The following is an 18,789-nucleotide window of genomic DNA, read 5'->3' as shown; positions in this document are numbered from 1 at the left end:
ATCGCCGAAGCTAAGATGCGCCGAAAAATGAAAACAGAATCGTTTCGTGATTTTGGCCAGGCAATTGCTGATTTGTTTAGGAGAGCCCATCCAAATAACAGAGAATATGTTGAGGAGGCTAGTCTCAAAACATTCGTGGATAACTGCTCTGACAATGAGGACTTCCGTCTAGCTGTAAAGCGCACCAGACCTGCAAGTCTTCAAGATGCTGTTACCGCGGCTATGCAGGAGGAATGTATACGCATGACGGAAAATGTAAAGATGAAAGAAAGAAGAATAGAAAGACCTGTTTATGATATTCGTCATTCTTATGCAAGAAATGTCAACAAGAATAATCATACAGAGCAAGGTAGTTTTAAATCAGTGAAACGATGCTACAGGTGCAATTCTACAGGACATTTACTAAAGGACTGTCCGAAAAAGACACTTAACCAAAATAAACGTGAAGTAAGGGAGCCTTTAAACGCAAGTCAGCCGAGGCAGTAGGCCATGCGTCGGCTAAGTTAAGGAAGCGGCTTTGTACTGTAAATCTACAATATCGTGATGTTAAGGAAATTAATGGTGACATTTCACAGTCGGTAACTATGGCAACACAAACAGATATTATAGAGGACCTGGGTTATCATTCTAATGTGAGTGAAAGCCGAAATTTTATACACATTCCTGGAGAATCTGGAATGAAGTTAAAAGGGTTCATAGAAGGAGCACCATTAGAATGGAAATTAGACACAGGAGCCATTAATACGTTCATAACAGAAGATGCCTATTACAGCATCCTTCCAGAACAACGACCAGTACTTGAGTTCGCAAAGAAGAAATTTCAAGCTGCCGATGGAAACAACTTGCACATAATAGTAACAGCTAAAATGTTGATATCATTTGCTGGGTTTAGTGTGATATTTCGTGTATTTGTTGGAGGTGTTAAAACAAATTTACTTGGACTGGATTTCATTACAAGATTTAAATGCCAGTGGAACTTTGATCGTAATTTGTGTATCCTAAAATGTGTATCAGATAGTAGTTTACAGGGATCTCATGTGTTTTCCATAGAGGACTGTGTAATTCCACCACATCATGAAGCAATTATTAAAGCTAGAGTTTACTCAGGACCAGGAGGAGGTGAAGGAATTTTAGTGCCCTTGCGGATTTTGTACTTAGCCATGGATTAGCGGTTGCTCGTGTGCTTGTGAGTTTGGATGCTGAACAGAGTTGCATCTATTTACGAGTATTTAATCCATTTGAGCAGGAAGTACGTGTAAAAGAGAATACGGCCGTAGCATTCGTTGAACCAGTTGAGTGTGTTTCATCTTCTGTCGAAGTTACAGATGTTTGTAGTGTGGATGAGACGTCACATAGGAAATTGCCAGATTTCCTTGAGCCGGTGTTCACTGAGGGATGTGAACATTTGAATGATGAAAAAACAAAGAAATTCAAAGATTTTCTCCTGAGTCGTGTAGAAGTTTTTGCTGACCCGAGTAAACCAGCTGAGAGGGCACGTGTTGGAGAACATTTTATAAAACTGAAAGAAGAAATACCTTTTAAAGAAGCTGTACGAAGAGTCCCAATCTTTAAACGTGAGGTTATGGATAATGAGATACAGAAACTGGAAGAACAAGGGCTAATTGAGAAGTCTAATAGTCCTTGGTCATCTCCCCTTGTCTTAGTGCAGAAGAAAGATAAGAGCTGGAGACTATGTGTAGACTACCGGAAGATGAACGCAAACACCATCAAGGATGCTTATCCAATTCCCAGAGTAGCAGATGATCTTGATTCCTTAGCAGGATCTGCGTGGTTTTCGTCGTTAGACTTAAACATGGCTTACCACCAAATTCCCATGCACAAGGGTGATAAAGAGAAAACAGCATTTGCTACCCCTCGTGGAGGATTATATCAATACACAGTAATGCCATTCGGACTGTGCAATGCACCAGCTACTTTTCAGCGTGTTATTGAAAAAGTTTTGAGCGGATTACAGTGGCGAATATCAGTGTTATACCTGGACGATATCATAGTTCATAGCCGTGACTTTGATACACATCTAGAGACTTGAACTTAGTACTTGATCGATTACAAAAGGCAAATTTAAAATTGAAGGCTAAAAAGTGCAACTTTTTCCAGAAGGAAGTGAATTTTCTCGGACATGTCGTATCTCAAGAAGGAATAAAAACTGATTTGTCCAAGATTACATTAGTGAAAGAATGGAAAGTACCAAAGAATGTCTCTGAACTTAGAAGCTTTCTTGGACTGGCAGCATATTATTGTAGATTTATCAACGGATTTGCTAAAATAGCAAAGTGTTTACATACTCCCACTGGTTAAAATAGTACATGGAACTGGACTTCTGAATGTACAGAAGCTTTTGAATTGCTAAAGGAGAAACTTGTGTCAGCACCAATTCTTGGTTACCCGGATGTAAAAGGAAGTGAATTCATACTGGATACAGATGCCAGTAATGATGCTATTGGAGCAGTCCTGTCACAAATACAAGATGGTAGAGAAGTTGTTATTTGCTATGGAAGTCGTGTACTGTCTAACTCAGAGAAAAACTACTGTGTTACAAGAAAAGAAATGCTCGCAGTAGTGTATTTCATCAAACAATTCAAACATTATTTACTGGGACGAGAATTCTTGTTACGGACTGATCACGGGTCACTAGTGTGGCTTCATAAGATGAAAGAACCAGAAGGCCAGATGGCTAGGTGGCTTCAACAATTAGGACCATATATATTCCGAATTGAACACCGTTCTGGGAAGCAGCATGGAAATGCGGATGCGATGTCTAGAATTCCATGTGATTCGACTTGTAAACAGTGCAAACGTGAATCTACAAATAGTGACAGTGACAAATTCTCTCATGTTAGTGAATTACGGGGAACTTTTAACACAATCAAAGAAGAAGACGTGTTTGCTCTAGACAGACTTTTTAGTATTAATGTCAGTGACTGTGCACAAATACTAGGAGATAAAAGGCATAGAGCTAACAGGCCTACCAGAGCAAAAGCTAGAAAAGAGCCAACAGAACCATTGGATATTCAGAACATTCAAAAGCATCAACTCGAAGATAGCGGAATGCGCATTATTATCCAGTGGCAGGAAAAAGGCGAGAAACCTCCATTATCAGTGATATCGCGTGAAAATTCTGAGTGTAAATTTTGGTTTTCCAGATGGGATTTGTTATACATGGATCATGGAATACTGTGCATTCGTTGGATAAATCCTGGAAATGAGGATTACAAAATATGTGTTCCTCGGAAATTACGAAGTGTTGTGCTATGGCAGCTGCATGATTCCATTAGTGCCGGATATATGGGAGAAAAGAGAACGCTTGCGAAAGTGCGAAGTTCGCTTTATTACTGGCCAAGAATGCGACAAAGTGTGCATGATTATGTCTTATCCTGTGATATTTGTGAGGAGCGGAAAAATCCACCAAGAAAGAAAAGATCCTGCATGAAGCAATATTTCAGTGGTGAACCGTTTGAAAGAATAGCAATTGATATTACTGGACCTTTTCCAAAATCGGACAAAGGATATTCTTACTTGTTAGTTGTTGCTGACTACTTTACCAAATTCATGGAGATTTTTCCTTTGGTAAACTTAGAAGCAGAGACAGTTGCTGAAGTGATTTTTAAAGGCTGGATAAAACGATATGGATGTCCAGGTGAAATTCATTCAGATCAAGGGAGACAATTTGAGAGTCACATATTCCAAGGCTTGTGCCGGATATTTCAGATTAGCAAAACCCGGACAACCCCATATCATCCACGATCAGACGGAATGGTCGAACCGAACAATTAAAGAAATATTGTCCAAATACATATGCTCAAACCAAACAGACTAGGATACTTACATCGATGGTATTGTTCTTGCATATAATACTACGCCACACGAAACTACGGGTATGTCACCATATAGGATGGTATTTGGAAGAGAAGCAAAATTACCACTGAATCTCATGACTGAAAAAGATCTAACAAACAGTGATATCGAAGTTAATGACGCAGAATATGTGCGCAACTCAGAAGACAAACTGATAGAAATTCATCAATTGGCGAGGGAAACGATGAAAAATAACTCTGAGAGACAGAAACGAAATTTTGAAATGCATTCAGAAGTAATAGAATTTCGGACACATTTGACATTGGGTCGGACACTTTCTATAGATACAAAATGATGCATATACGTATGCGCGGATCTATAGGAGAGAGGGGGGGGGGTGTTCCGGAGTTATTCAATTTCAGAGTTATTAGATCTATATAATAAAATGACCGATAGATGTCCTTGAAAACACTCCTCCACACATGCACACAAGAAACAGGGACCCCTGTAAATTGGTAAGAAGAGTCTATTTAGCGGCTTGTTCAAGACAAATGTCTTACATGCTTACGCACCCCCTTTCAGGGAATTTTTTTTTATTGTCAAAACATCCCCCCCCCCTTTTCCGCGCATTGGAAATTTTTTTTCTTTTTTCCCTTTTTGTTTTCGTCAAAAAATTCTAAGTCGTTTTATTTTTTAAACGGGTATATGATATGTAAGCTGTTAGCTAAATAAAATTATTGATAATTGGATCGAGAACACAATTAACCGTATAATTTCTTCATATAAAATATCAGTGTGTGAACAAGTCAAACTATTTCCGCTTCATGTATATCTAAAACGCGCATAATTTTTGCGTATTGTATGTATTTTAGATAATAACCTTTGAATTAGGCATTTGTATTTTTATAATATAGTAAATCTGAAAATAAATTTTACGTTCAACATGTAGTACTGGCAAAAAATCGGAAACTGGATTTCGACACTTTTCAATTATCTATTTTGAAATTATTTTGACAAACTTCTTCAAATTATCTATGAGATGCAGTCGACGTCAAAAACGTCAAATTATGACGTCATCATTGATGTACGTAAGCATGAATGAAAAGAACGTAATTTTAAATTTTATATGAAACAACACATGTTAAATGTGAGTTTAAGATATTCTAAAACAAAATAATTGACAAATTAGGGATTATGTAGTTATCAAGAATAAATCTCATATACTAATAACTAATTTAAGCTATTTACGTATATAATGAACTCATAACTACTGTTAAAATGGAGGACCTTGCTTCATTTTCTGATAGCTCATCGTTCATAAAATGTAAAATTCATATTGGCCACACTCGAGTACCTCTAAGATATTTTGCTTAAAAATGCATATATGTAATATTTTTCTCTCTGCAAAGTTTGGAATCGGTACTTGAGTGTGGCCACATTCAAATTTTGAAATAACTACCGTAAAATCGACGTTTTTTAGCAGTTTTTAACTTCATTTGTATATTTGATGCTGCGCATGTGCTAAAGACGGTGGTCTGTGTGGCCAAAAATTGTATGTAGAGTAGCATGACATTGTGCACTACAATATAACATATGACAGGCTTAGTGGTTTCAAACTTAAATTTTGTCTAAAATTTAAGGCACATTTTGATGGTTCGTGGCTCTAGCTCTTTACGAGAAGTAACATACGAAGTTGGAGATTTAGTGCGCCGTAGTCAACCAAAATTTGTGGAAGGAACAAAACAAAAATTGGCTAGAAAATGGACTGGACCATGGATTATCACAAAAAGACTATCAGATGTATTATACCAGATTAAACATTCGGAAAATTCAAAACCCGTTATTATTCACTCAGATAACCTTAAACGATACCACGGCAGTAAAACTTTATCAGGTGTTAATTATGATGCTGATCCAGAAGACCCTTACGTTTCTAGTTTGCCGCTCCCCAACCAGAACGACCTAACTGTCTCGACACCCCATATGGAAACGACGGAACTTCAAAAGACTAGAGGAAACGTGGAACAGGAGTCGCAGCTTAGCACCACCTTGACACGAAGGGGCCGTGAAGTTAAATTACCGAAGCGCTACTTATTGTAACCATTCTAGAAAATTTTTTGAGAGTAATGTTATGCGAATTTTGTGGAAGAAATATTATAAGGAAGGATAATTTACAACGACACACTAGAGAAAACCATTTGGACCAATTTATTGTAAACTGTACTTATTGCCAGAGACCATTTTCGAGAACTTTCAGCCTAAAAAGACATTTACAAAATTCTCACAAACTTTCCGACAAAAATGCGAGAATTGAAGTGAAACAAATTAAGAAAAAGAAGATGTCGCAGGAGGAACTAAATGAGGCTAAGAAGGCAGTTTTCGTCAGCTCCATATATGAAGACATAACTCCTGAGAACTCCCCACCCCGTCCGTCAACGGAATATGATCCAATTAGCGAATACGAAGATTGGCCGTCCATTGGGTCCGACTTAGAAAATGAGCTTTTAAACTCATCCAACAACGCCGAAGTGAATGCGTTTTTAGAGGACATTTTAGATGGCAGTGAGGAGGTGCACTCAAACCTCAATGAACCTAGTAACTCTGAAAACAGTGTTAGCATTGCGGATTCGATGCCAATTGACCGTTCCTCAACAACAGTGACAGAAACCATCATTCTAAAAATGACAAAGAAAACCATCTATCACAGTGACGGTAATTCAGAAATTGTTCGGGATACCGAAATCTCCCATTCAGAAACTGTAAATCCAGATGAAGTGGATCTGGTGAAATTTGCAACTGACATTTTAAATGAAGTGCCAGAACACTTTCGCAATCGTAAAGTGAGAATTGTGGAATTAAATGAATGAAATCTATTGTAACTGACTTAAATGTAAATACATGTATTGCGAACTTATGCTAACTGTGAATGTGTAAAAGGATATTTTTTTTTGTCATTTATGTCTTGATTTATATAATTTCATCGTTTGGTTTATATTATTCACAGATGTCACAATGTACAATAGGATTTATTTCATTAATGTTTTTTTGTTTTATTGTTTATTATTGTACATGTATGTGAAAATCTTTTATTACTTTTATTTGATTTATTATGTCAAGTTAAAGTACGTGTATTGCTGATTTTATTTGTTATCTGACATGTATGTTTTTCTGTTTCAATTTTTTTTTCAATGTTTCGCTTAGCTTAGTTTTTAGTCAGTTTTTTTCCTTTATTTTGAACGGAGTCAAAAATTAAGTGGGGGAGAGTTGTAGCAATTTTATAATAGTTGATTTTCAGATTCCGGATTGTTATCATGATTATAGCTACCTGTTATTAATTTTCTATTTAGCTGTTTAGTCTTATCTATTTGTAAGCTAGGACGATTTATTGCTTTTTAATTATAATGATAATTAGTTAATCACAGGTGGTCATTGTTTAATGTTATGTATTGCCTCCCCACTTAGAGGAGGTAGATTTTTCAGTCCCCACATTGTGGAGGTTCAGTATAGTATATAAGGGAGCGAATTTGAACAGTTAGAGGAGTTGCAGTTGCAGTTGTATAGTGAATTGTTGTAATATCAGACAGAATGGATTTAGCGGGAGTTTAGGTTTTTATAGATTTCATCTGGATTATTTTACTATTATTTCTAATGTGAAGTGTGGACTATATGTGTAAATATTGTGTGTAGATATGTAAAAAAAATATTAGTGAACTTTTATGCGGACTTCATAGTTATTAAGCATTATTCTGAGGAGGGGTGAGAATTTAAGTAAAAACCGCTCGGACAGTAAATGTTTATCAACTCAGCTGTTTAAGCTGATTCCCCCGCACCTCGGCCTGCGCTACAACTGAAAATAACTACCAAATTAATCATAACAAACCTTTTTGGGATTGTATATGCCTTTTAACCTAAAAAATAATCCATATAAATACGAAAATTCAACTCGTTTTTGTCAACGTTTTTTCCTCGCTTCAAATTTAACGCCATGTTGACATTCGGAACTCTCTTGATTGTTCATAGAAAATGCACAGAGTTCGAGTTATCGCCCGTGTTTATTTTGCAACATTGCCAATACACGGAACGAATTCTATCGTTAAACCGGGTCCGTAGGACAATATCATTTTAACGATAGAACGTTCTATCTAGGGTTAAAGGATCCGGTCTGAAGCATGTGTTATTCTTTGACGGGTTGACGTGGCGCAAGTTTGACCAATTGTCTGCGCCTCATGAAGGTCAACTTAAAATGTACCAGTTAGTCAAAAATTGAAGCGTAAAAACACACAGACAAAGAAAAACGTGTATATCAGAGGCACATTTTGAGCATCTTTTCAAGTCCTCGAATCATAGATACCAGATACTTGTTCATTTATCTGTGTCGATTTTTATTCCATTATCTTTGAATTAAGTGCTTCTCATATAGATTAGAAGAAACTATAATTTATTATTATTATTCAACCCTCGCCCCTCCAATACCCTCCACACACATGCAAAGATGTCTATTGTATGCAGAGAGAGAGGGGGGGGGTCCTTCACTTTATTTACTTCGAACAAATAACCCTCCTTTACGGAAGCGTATTAATGCAACGTAATATTTTTTTTTTAAGTTGGAAATTCCAACTTTACAGTTGGCTTTAATCTTGGCTTTTCCAACTTCCTCGGGCTTTATGTGTTTTATTCGTATACTTTTTAGTTAGTTGTACGAGAGTTGCTTTTTATAATAACAGTGAAAATAAACAATATATTTATACAACTGTAATGAAAAAAGGAATAATTTTCATTGTGTTTTCATATACAGAATTGATACATTTTGTACAGTTGTCTTTGTAGCATGAAAAATAGTGGTGATTCATCCTATAAAGCGAAAACCTAATACGGTCTCATTTGTTAAAACTCATTCTCAACAAATTGATTTATGAAATATATGGAGATAACGAACAGTATTCGAGCTCAAAAGTCCATTAAACATTACAAAATAAGAGCAGCTAGAGCAAACACGGACCTCTACAACTTCAGAGGTGGGATCAGGTGCCATGGAGGAGTGAGCATCCTCTGCCGACCGGTCACACCCGCCGTATGCTCCTTGTCATGATCGGGAAATAACGGAAATCCCTCGACAATTCAGTGTGTAAATAATGGCCTAACAAATAGTATGAAAAAAGTCGGTCAGCATTTGACTTAATGATAGATTGTATTTGCTGACAAGGTCATTGTATCGACCATAGAACTTACGAAATGATGACTTTAAACGAGACTGTTGATATTCTTGTTTCATCAACTTGTTTGTCAATAACTTACCTCGTTTTAGAAATTGTTCATACGTAGAGCATGCTCTGGCGTATCGAATCTTCTTAAATATATATAGGTATGGTCGAAATGCTTTCATTTACAGCGTTGTATGAAGTTACTATATCCTCTATAAAATTATATAAGATGGACCAAGAGAAATATAAAGCATTTAAAGGTGAAAGTTATATGTATGGTCATATGGAAGGTGAAGGTCAAGAATAATTAACAGGCTTTAATTGCAATTGTTTAGTGTATTAAATTAACATTAATAAAGTTGATAATTATATTAAATAAAAAAAAAATACAGAAAATAAAAGTTGTAAAAGCCAACTTTAAAGTTGGAAAAGCCAAGATTAAAATTGGAATTACCAACTTTAAAGTTGGAAAAGCCAAGATCAAAGTTGGAATTACCGACTTTAAAGTTGGGTCAAATATATATATATATATATATATATATATATATATATATATATATATATATATATATATATATATATATATATATACACCAAACAGTAATTTTCTATTATATTTACTTTCTTAACTATTTGAAATATACATTATGTAAACAAAACTGACTCTTGGAAACACCATGCACTAGAATTCAACGAAATACAAGTGACGTCACTTGATATTTTTGAGCCAATACTTTCAGATCTAAAGGGTAAATAAATGTTGTGTATGTTTCCATTCTAAAATTTGATAAACATCTAAGTTTCTTTTTATTCTTTTATTTCTTTTATTTAGTCTCTCCGGAACTAGCTTGAAAATACGAAAACATATTTAATTGCTGTGGTAAAATTTAGAAATTTATTTCAAATTTAAGGATTATCTCCCTCATGCATAGCTCTGATCCATCGACGTATTTGGCTCCAGTCTTTAGTACTCCTTTTTTTTAATTTAAATATTTCGGATTTCCAACGTTTCGGCATGAGCATCATTGAAGAGACATAATTTGTCGAAATGTGCATCTGGTGCATCAAAATTGGTACCGTATAAGATTTACATTGGAAAGAATTTCAAAGATTCTGATTTAAATTGTGACGTCAAAAAATTAATATAAAAAAGGTCCAAAAACTCCTTTCATTTTTCAACATCAAGAAAAGTTTTTTTTTATGTTTCAGCATAATCTAAAGTTTACCGTTATATTTCCAGACAATAATTTTGCGAGTGATGTTTTACTATGATAGCGATATAACTAGCATATTTTTTTTACTCATACTACTTAATTCTGATCTGTGTTTCAGTACGTATGTCTTTTCCTGGTTGTGTCAGTTATTGATTGTTTGAGTAAAGAGCAGCTGGCTATCCCACGTGACCTGTTGATAGATCAGTACGTGTTATCTCTGTTATGTGTGTTTTACTAATTAGAAGAATTTATAGATTAATAATATAATTCTTATTATTGTTGCAGTTTTTAAATGATTTAGCTGTCTTTGTCTTAGTGATTTTTGGTAAGAGTGAAAGGCAGCCTTGAAGTCCCCAGTTATGTATTCACATATTCCCAGGATCTGCCATGAAATGTCTTCGAAGAATACGTTATCCAACCAATTATTGTGAACTCTGTTTCGTAGGTCATTTAAAGCTGTTTGGACTCTCAATGCGTCGACATGTCTGTAGCACAAGATCTCTAGCAGGTGTAACAGAATAAACGGTGGGATTTGCAATTTAACCCATCTGCTTTTTTCAGTCTGTTCTATCAGTAATTCATTGATATAACAGATATCGTTGAAAAGCTTTACTGGCTTTGCTAGAGCCTCCCTCATCTTTATAGACCAGGACTTTCCTCCCAAAGCCTCAGTATAGTTTTCGTTATTTCTTATATGTAATAAATACATCACGTGTGGTTGTGATAACTTGACCTTCGTTACTTCTAAAATAGACAAAGCCTCTTTGTATCTGAATGTGTTGTAATAATACATAGCTATATACAAGATATCAGAGATACAACCAAACCTGGCCGCTAATTTCAGCATATTACAGGAAATCTTGTCAGTAATGTACTTCCGTTTGTTGGCACCCGTGTCTGGGTAAATTTTGAGTAATATAAAAGAAATGATCTGAAGGAATGTACACGTCTGTGTCTGTAGTGTAACAACATGATACTGTGTCCAGCGAAGCCCTATTAGCTTTTCTACGGTGTGAAGGTTTGATGTTTTTTTCACGCAGAAGAATAAGATTTATCTCTCTGAACAATAATTGATCAAACCTTGACTCAGAGAACAATTTGTGTTCATCTGTACAGATTGAAAGTCCAGGATTATAAAGTACATTTAGAACACGTTCCCTGATGGATGAACAATGTAACAGGCATGATACACAACCATTCTCATATAATGTATACAGTCTAAGGAATAAGATCACTTGTGAATCACCATTGATTTTAGTCAGAAACATGTTGTTTTCTGGAATGAAAAAGTTAGGACAAACTCCCTCATACACCCATTTAAGGATGAGCTTAAAGCAAATCCAGAAACACTCCATGAGATTTTGTGCACACCAGTGTTGTGTTACGTTTTGCTGAAGCACCCAGAAAACGGCCGTTTTCATGTGATAGGAACACAGCAATTTATCTTCACTACTTACACCATTGTTAATTACTTCTTTTAAGAACAATTTCAGTAAACCATAAGTAAGAAATTGACAATGATTCATTGAGTACACAAGTTTTTGTTCTGCCAGAGAAAAAGAAATTCTCCATTCATGATTTTCATGATTTCCTAATCTGTGTCCTATTGCAACAAAGTGACATCCTTTTTTGACTATTTCATAAACATCCTGAAATCTGGGCCATGATTGACATCTGACAATCCACGAAGAGGCGGAGGGAGGCCAAAAATCTGAACGAAAACAGTGAGCCTCATCTATTTCGAGACCACCAGATGCTGATGTACTTATACGTGGACCATGTATGGCATTTATTGCTTCAGTAGTCATTGTGAAAGATGAAGGCAAGATCTGTTTGTATTTAAAACTAGATATATAATATCTATTGTTCATCATCACACATGATGACATAAAAATTGTATTTAACCCTTTATCAAGATTTATCAAGATTGGTAGCCACAGCAAAGTGAATCCAGGTGGATTATCGGAACAATCTGAAACAATCAATGTTACTTCTTGGTTTTTGTAAAACTGAGACTGAGACAAGTCCCAGATCACACGGTAATCGTTTGACCAGTACATGATGTCTATATCAGATTCCTTTAGCCTGAATCCTTCTCTGTAGCTTCCGCTTACCATCCTGTTGAAATTCTTTTTATTTCCTTGATTGTCAATTAACTCATGCATGTCCACCACATCTCTCCTCATGGTCACTTGTTCTGAGGTCCCCAATATTTTACAGAGTCCCATAAACACTGACTCGGAGAAGTGTTGCATACATTTCTTACTGAAACAGAAATAAAGTCATCAAAATTATCTTTTTCAATTTAAAAAAAAAAATTCTTAAAACATTTATAAAAGAATGTTTTATTTTTGACTTACACATCGATCGGAGAAGAGCAGGAGACCATATTATATATGAGAATTTTTATTTGCTCCTGACAGAATGGGGGAAATTCTAACAAAATTAAGTTGGAAATTTTAAATTACATATTTGCTGTTAAAAACCCATCTCCTGAGGAAGAAAATACTATATATAAACATTCTTAAGTTATCATTTTGGCAAATCTATATAAAATAAGCCATTTTTGTTTCTGGAAATTTGCTCATATTCTGTTAGCTCTTAGAGGATGTATAATGAATGAAATGTAGGATACTTTTTAGTGTAGATGATTCAGAATTGATGACGAATAAAGTAATTGGAGAATCTTTAGAAGAAAAATGAACACTATCTTGCCTCCAGGTTACAACAAGAGATCAACATTAGACAGGCCCGTAGCACGGATTTTTTAAGGGGGGTGCAACCTCCAAAGAAAGTTGTTTTTTTTTTAAAACAAAACGTAAACCTATTTCGTGTGTGTGTATGGGTGGGGGGGGGGGGTTCTCTAACCTTTTGGTACATTTTTAATTACAAATACATGTACCAGAATTTTCTTTTACCTTTTGGTACAATTTTTATTTCAAATGCTGGAATTTCCCAGTGTTTGACCTTACAACAACAAAAAGTGCGAGGGGGGGAGACCAGCATATAAATAAAAATTTCTATATGAAAAATACAGCAGAAGACTATACTGAGAAAAAAGTAAGGGGGGGGGGGGTCATAGCGTGCGCCCCCGAAAAACATATGTACCAGTGCGTGCGCCCCCAAACAAACATATATATACGTGTACACTAAAATTATAATTTGAATCTACTTGGTTTTATTTTTACCAAGAATTAGTGAAACTTAGAATTAGAGAAAGAAGTTGAAAATATGGATTTATACTTCTGAATTTTTTTGATAAGCAGGAAGCCCCATTGTGGACAGGAGGACGTGATTACAGTACGGAAAAAAGCTCAAAGCTTATATGACTTCCTTGAAATGGATTCCTGCATTATACTATGGATACTACATTTATAAGTGTAATGCGTGTAAGTAAGTGAATTTAGCACGTCAAAGATTATCAAAAATTTTGTGGAAACTTTCAATCCTTCCTCAACATTAAAGTTGAAAAGAATTGATAAGTCATTAATAAAAACTGCCTCTAATATCTCTGCAAATATAACCTTTCATTGGATGGTATTTTGACTGACATATTTCATACCAATTGTTAGGCCTTTGTTTTTTTACTGAATTTGACTACGGGATGTTCCGTCTACCTGATCAATACATTGGGCTCACAACCAGCGTGACTGGTCAACTAGGGATGCTTACTCCTCCTAGGAACTGATCCCACATCTGGAATTTCCGGACGATCCGTGTTTTATGCCTTCTTCACAGATTTGTAATTTTTATAGATTTTTTTGAGATCAATCACTGTTCGTTATCTTCACCTTTTTCATTTAGTGAAAACGAAAGCATAGATGGTTCGCATATTGTCTTTTAACTTTCTAACATGGTTCTTTTATATTATATTTCTGAAACACTGAATCCATCTTGACAAAGTATTCAGGTCTTCTCCTGAATATTTTGCCCGACTTTGGTTTAATTTTAGACAGAATTCATAATAGAAATGAAGTTCTGTCACCAATTGAGAAATCGGGGCTGCCTATACTTCACTTAGGACCTTTTAAAATGCTTGTTTCTAGGTCATTTTAAAATATATTTACATCACCAGTAATGACGTGTGCAGCGGGACTATAGTTGAAAGAAGAGGAAGAACAAGAACGCTTAAGAGAATTTTGTTTTAGATGTTCAATATCTAGGCACTGTAAAGTTTGTTTACAGTGGAAAAGTTTGGAAGTAACATTTGGGGAGTATCTGTAAGAAATGCGGGGTTTAGACTTCAACTTGAAATATGATGGAATTCGAGACTGACCTTTTTATGATTTAAGAATGTTGCTAATGTTTACAACATCTGTATAGATTCCATTGTTGGCAAATTTAAGTTTAAGGGACCAACTTGCGACACACATGGCGGCTTAAAGAGCCTGTGCTGGGCAACATTCATAATCACAAACACTAGTTTGTATTCTGCAGCTTAAGAATCTAAGTATGGGCTTGCTTTAAAATAGCTTCTTCTAATAGTCTTTTCAAAAATTTCAAGGGAACCGAGTAAAGTAAAATGCGAATATTTATTGACCTAAGGCTAAAGTGAATCAAGAGACATCATGTATATTTGGTCTATTGTATGATTGATGTCCTGCGTCTAGGTGTATTGTTAAAAAGTCCCATCACATTCACATTGGCACATTGTGGGCTTGAAAGAATCCCTATATTACTAGTATTTATGTGGTCGTTGCAACCGGACGAAAATGGAGTGCCTAGTTCCTGATCCAGTATTCTTCTCGTTGTCTCAGCTTTTACATGGAATCCGTATTGAAGTGTCTACTATTATTCTTTAGGAAAGTGAAAAAATAGAGGCTTCCGGGTTCAAGCTTGAAAGGTCTCGATAATTCATCGATGTAATTTCCGAAAAATTCGCTCATTGTTCAATCATTCGTCGGAATCCAATTTTAATATTTATAACATAGGTCCATTATATTACAAATACTTATGACAATGTGTACAGTTTTGTGTTTGTTTTGTTTAGTTTGTTGGTTTATCTTCACCCTTTTCATTCTTTTGCTTACTTGTATTTTACATTTGTTTGTTTGTTGTTTAACGTCTCTCTCGAGAATTTTTCACTCATATGGAGCCACCACTTGCTGACGGAGGACTGAAAATTTAGACCTATACTCGGCACTCAGGGCCATTGAGCAGTGAGGGATTTTTTTCGCGCCAGCACCTACTACGACACGATACCTAGATTTTAACGGTCTCATCCGAAGAACCTGTCTCCACGTCCCGCAGTGGGAGATTCGAAACCGCGACGTAAGGATCAACTCCTTACTCCACGACTCTAGCGAAAACGCTCTTACAATAACCAGTGGCCCACGCGGGCGACTTTACATTTGTAAGAATACAAGGAGTAAACTGGTATTTTACTCACCTGTGTTTCTTCCCATTTCGCCTTAACTGTAAATGTAAGTTGGTACTCACGGAGTTTATTCCTATGTATAAACCTTCTGCATCTTAAATAGGTTATGTAAGTGAGAAAACTTATGACGATCCATCTCAAATTATTACCTATTAAGTTTGTTACACATTGTCTACAGATGTATATAGGGTTGGTCAATCAATTAGAACTAGAGTGGTAAGAAGTTGTACTTTTCTTTGTTATTTCAAGGGATTGACAAAGACAAAGTGATTTGAACAATTCGGATTCAAATTGTCAACCTTGGTTTGTAAATATTTCTAAGGGACAGTCAAATTTGACAATAAAATGTTCTACAAACATTTTTGGAATTTGTTCTGCATATTGCTCTGATATTGGAACTATTTCTAGTCATTTTGAAAATTAACTATAACCAAAATATAAATATTTCCAGCCTCACCTGGGGGAAAAGAGGCTAGAATATCGAGGTGAACCCTCTCCATGGGATATCCAGCATGAAATGTTTTCAAAGAAACCCTAGCAGTTTTGTCAAAATTTTTATTAGTATTGCACAGGGAACAGGATTTTACATAATTGTGGCAGTCAGTAGTCATATTGGGCCAAAATGCAGAGGATTTCAAGGTTGCTAAAGCTTTTTCTATCCCTAAATGACCCGCAGATTCTATATCATGGGACAGGGAAAGTGCCTTTTGTCTCATAGATGTGGGGATCACAATACAAATAATTTTATCAGGACATTTCACCCATTATAGAACTAAACACCATTCTGAATGAAGAGCCTATCTCTGCAAAATCAAAGAGCCCAAGTTTCAGGACGGGTCAGTCTGAGTTCAAATTCAGATGGTTCTGTGTTTTTTACTAACCAGTGAAGAATTGGTCCTATATTTGTATCCTGTCTTTGTTGCTGACCTAAATTTTGATCTGTGACTGTTTCAGACCAATTACAAAAGCTTGGTTGAATATGTTGTTGTGTTTGTGTGCAGGTTGTGGACAATATTTTTGGCGAAGAGAGATTGTCTGATTTAATTCTTAGCGGAATCACATCGTCCATATTCAGTTTGAATCTTGACCATTGATGGTGAACCCCTGTATAGTACTGACATCGACCACATGGGAGACTGGTAGGCGACTTTCAGGTCTCATAGCAGTCACAGTCTGGAATCGTTTTAGGGATCATTGATAAGGAATGAGAGGATCCTGATCTGTGTTTGATCTGAAAGTCATATGAAGATAATTCTTACAGCCACCTTACCTTTAATTTGCCTGAACCCCATCAACCCTGTGAGACTATTGTGGTCTATTCTGATGATAAATGGCCTACCTATGAGGTAATGTCTGAAGTGCCGACAGAACTTAGCTACAGCGAGTAATTCTTTCCTTGTTGTGCAGTATCCACATTGTTCTTTAACTAATGTATGACTGACATAATAGATGACCTCTTCTTTACCATCATTGATTTGATAAAGGAATGCTCCTTGAACGCTGAAATCATTTACAGCTGAATTAGGTACTCCAAGACCTTAATTAATATCGCTTTTTTTTCATTTTTTGAAAATCACGGATTATTCAGACTAAGCAAAAAACCAGTTGATAACTCTCAAATTTAGTTCAATTTTTTTCCATTAAACGCTTATTTAACATCGTAATGTTATAAAATATTTATTTTTAAATTTTTATGCACTATTTTTAGCACAATTTGTCAAAAATGTCTATTAAAAACGAAAAAGTGCAAAAATTTCCCCTAAAGTGCACTAGTATTTCATCTTAATGATATAGTTGCATATTTTTTATAGATCCTCGGAAAACATTACTTTTTGCATATTTATTGGAAAATACGTAGAATTTTTATACGCAAAGCTTTATTGGTTTTATGCAACACAAAAGCGCGCTCACAAAAGATCTTGGAACCTTTTCAACAAACTTCATATTATGCACTAGCATCATACATATTCTTTTCCCGGAGCAATCTGGAAAGAAGCAGAATTCCTTCAAAAAATTCTACGTTAAAGAAGGACCTTTGCTGTAGCCATCAATTCCACATTCAGATATATCGAAGACGCTTTATAATATTACGATATTCATTTTCATTCAAACATTGATTCGATATACTCCAACTTTATTACATGACACCACAGAGTCTGATACATTTGTTTCGTATTTTGTATTTTATTTAAAAGACTCGGATGTCAAAATATAACAACATTTTATGATAAACGTGATGACTTAAATTTTCTTCATCATCAACTTGTCCTATTTTTGTAGAAATATGCTATTGTTACCTGCCTCTGGGGTTTATATTTCACAGTTGATTTAATACGCAAGAGTGTGTTCTAGGTACGATGGATTTCTCAAAACGTGGAAGGCTACTGATAAATAAGTTGATGATAGAAGGATAACAACAATCTCGTCTTAAGTCCAGGTCGATGCAATGATATTGCTTATAAGTTAAGTCTATTTTTTAGTCGAATTTTGACTGACGTCTTTCATACAAAACATCAGGACATTAAACTCGCACTGAATTGTCTACGGATTTTTCCGTTTACTTGATAATGTCAAGAAATATGGCGAATGCGACACCTGATTCTACCTTTCTTTTTAGGAGTTCGTGTTGGCTCTGTTCACAATTTGCATTATTGAAATAGGTTTTTTGAGCATGATATCTGTTTGTTATCTTCACAGTTTGTGGCAATGATGGATAAGCACGAGGGATCCCTTCTTCTCTAGCACTAACTGTAACCGTGATAGCCTAAAGTTAGATAAAGGGGGGCTGGGGACACGATTCTTCTCTAGCACTAACTCTAACTGTGATAGCTTAAAGTTAGATAAAGGGGGGCTGGGGACACGATTCTTCTCTAGCACTAACTCTTACTGATAGCCTAAAGTTAGATAAAGGGGGGTTGGGGACACGATTCTTCTCTAGCACTAACTCTAACTGTGATAGCCTAAAGTTAAATAAAGGGGGACTGGGGACACGATTCTTCTCTAGCACCAACTGTAACCGTGATAGCCTAAAGTTAGATAAAGGGGGGTGGGGACACGATTCTTCTCTAGCACTAACTATAACTGTGATAGCTTAAAGTTAGATAAAGGGGGGCTGGGGACACGATTCTTCTCTAGCACTAACTCTTACTGATAGCCTAAAGTTAGATAAAGGGGGGTTGGG

The 18,789-nt window shown here is 35.7% G+C and overlaps 2 protein-coding genes and 1 pseudogene across 2 annotated transcripts in view; 2 read left to right on the top strand and 1 right to left on the bottom strand.

Annotated features, from left to right (window-relative positions):
- Positions 1-18,789, top strand: part of LOC133174364 (uncharacterized) — a 103,492-nt gene that overhangs the window by 14,758 nt on the left and 69,945 nt on the right. The window lies entirely within an intron of this gene.
- Positions 6,156-6,683, top strand: LOC133174101 (uncharacterized). The gene has a single exon (XM_061309140.1). The coding sequence runs from the start codon at positions 6,156-6,158 to the stop codon at positions 6,681-6,683; it is 528 nt and encodes a 175-aa protein (XP_061165124.1).
- LOC133174098 (uncharacterized) lies at positions 10,470-11,757 on the bottom strand (annotated as a pseudogene).

The sequence above is a fragment of the Saccostrea echinata genome, unplaced genomic scaffold, assembly GCF_033153115.1.
Source record: "Saccostrea echinata isolate AGI-Se365-2 ecotype Australia unplaced genomic scaffold, CSIRO_AGI_Sech_v1 ptg000057l, whole genome shotgun sequence".
Taxonomy (NCBI): Eukaryota; Metazoa; Mollusca; class Bivalvia; order Ostreida; family Ostreidae; genus Saccostrea; species Saccostrea echinata.
The sequence above is the reverse complement of the archived record's forward strand: the minus strand, read 5'-3'. Positions and strand labels throughout refer to the sequence as shown.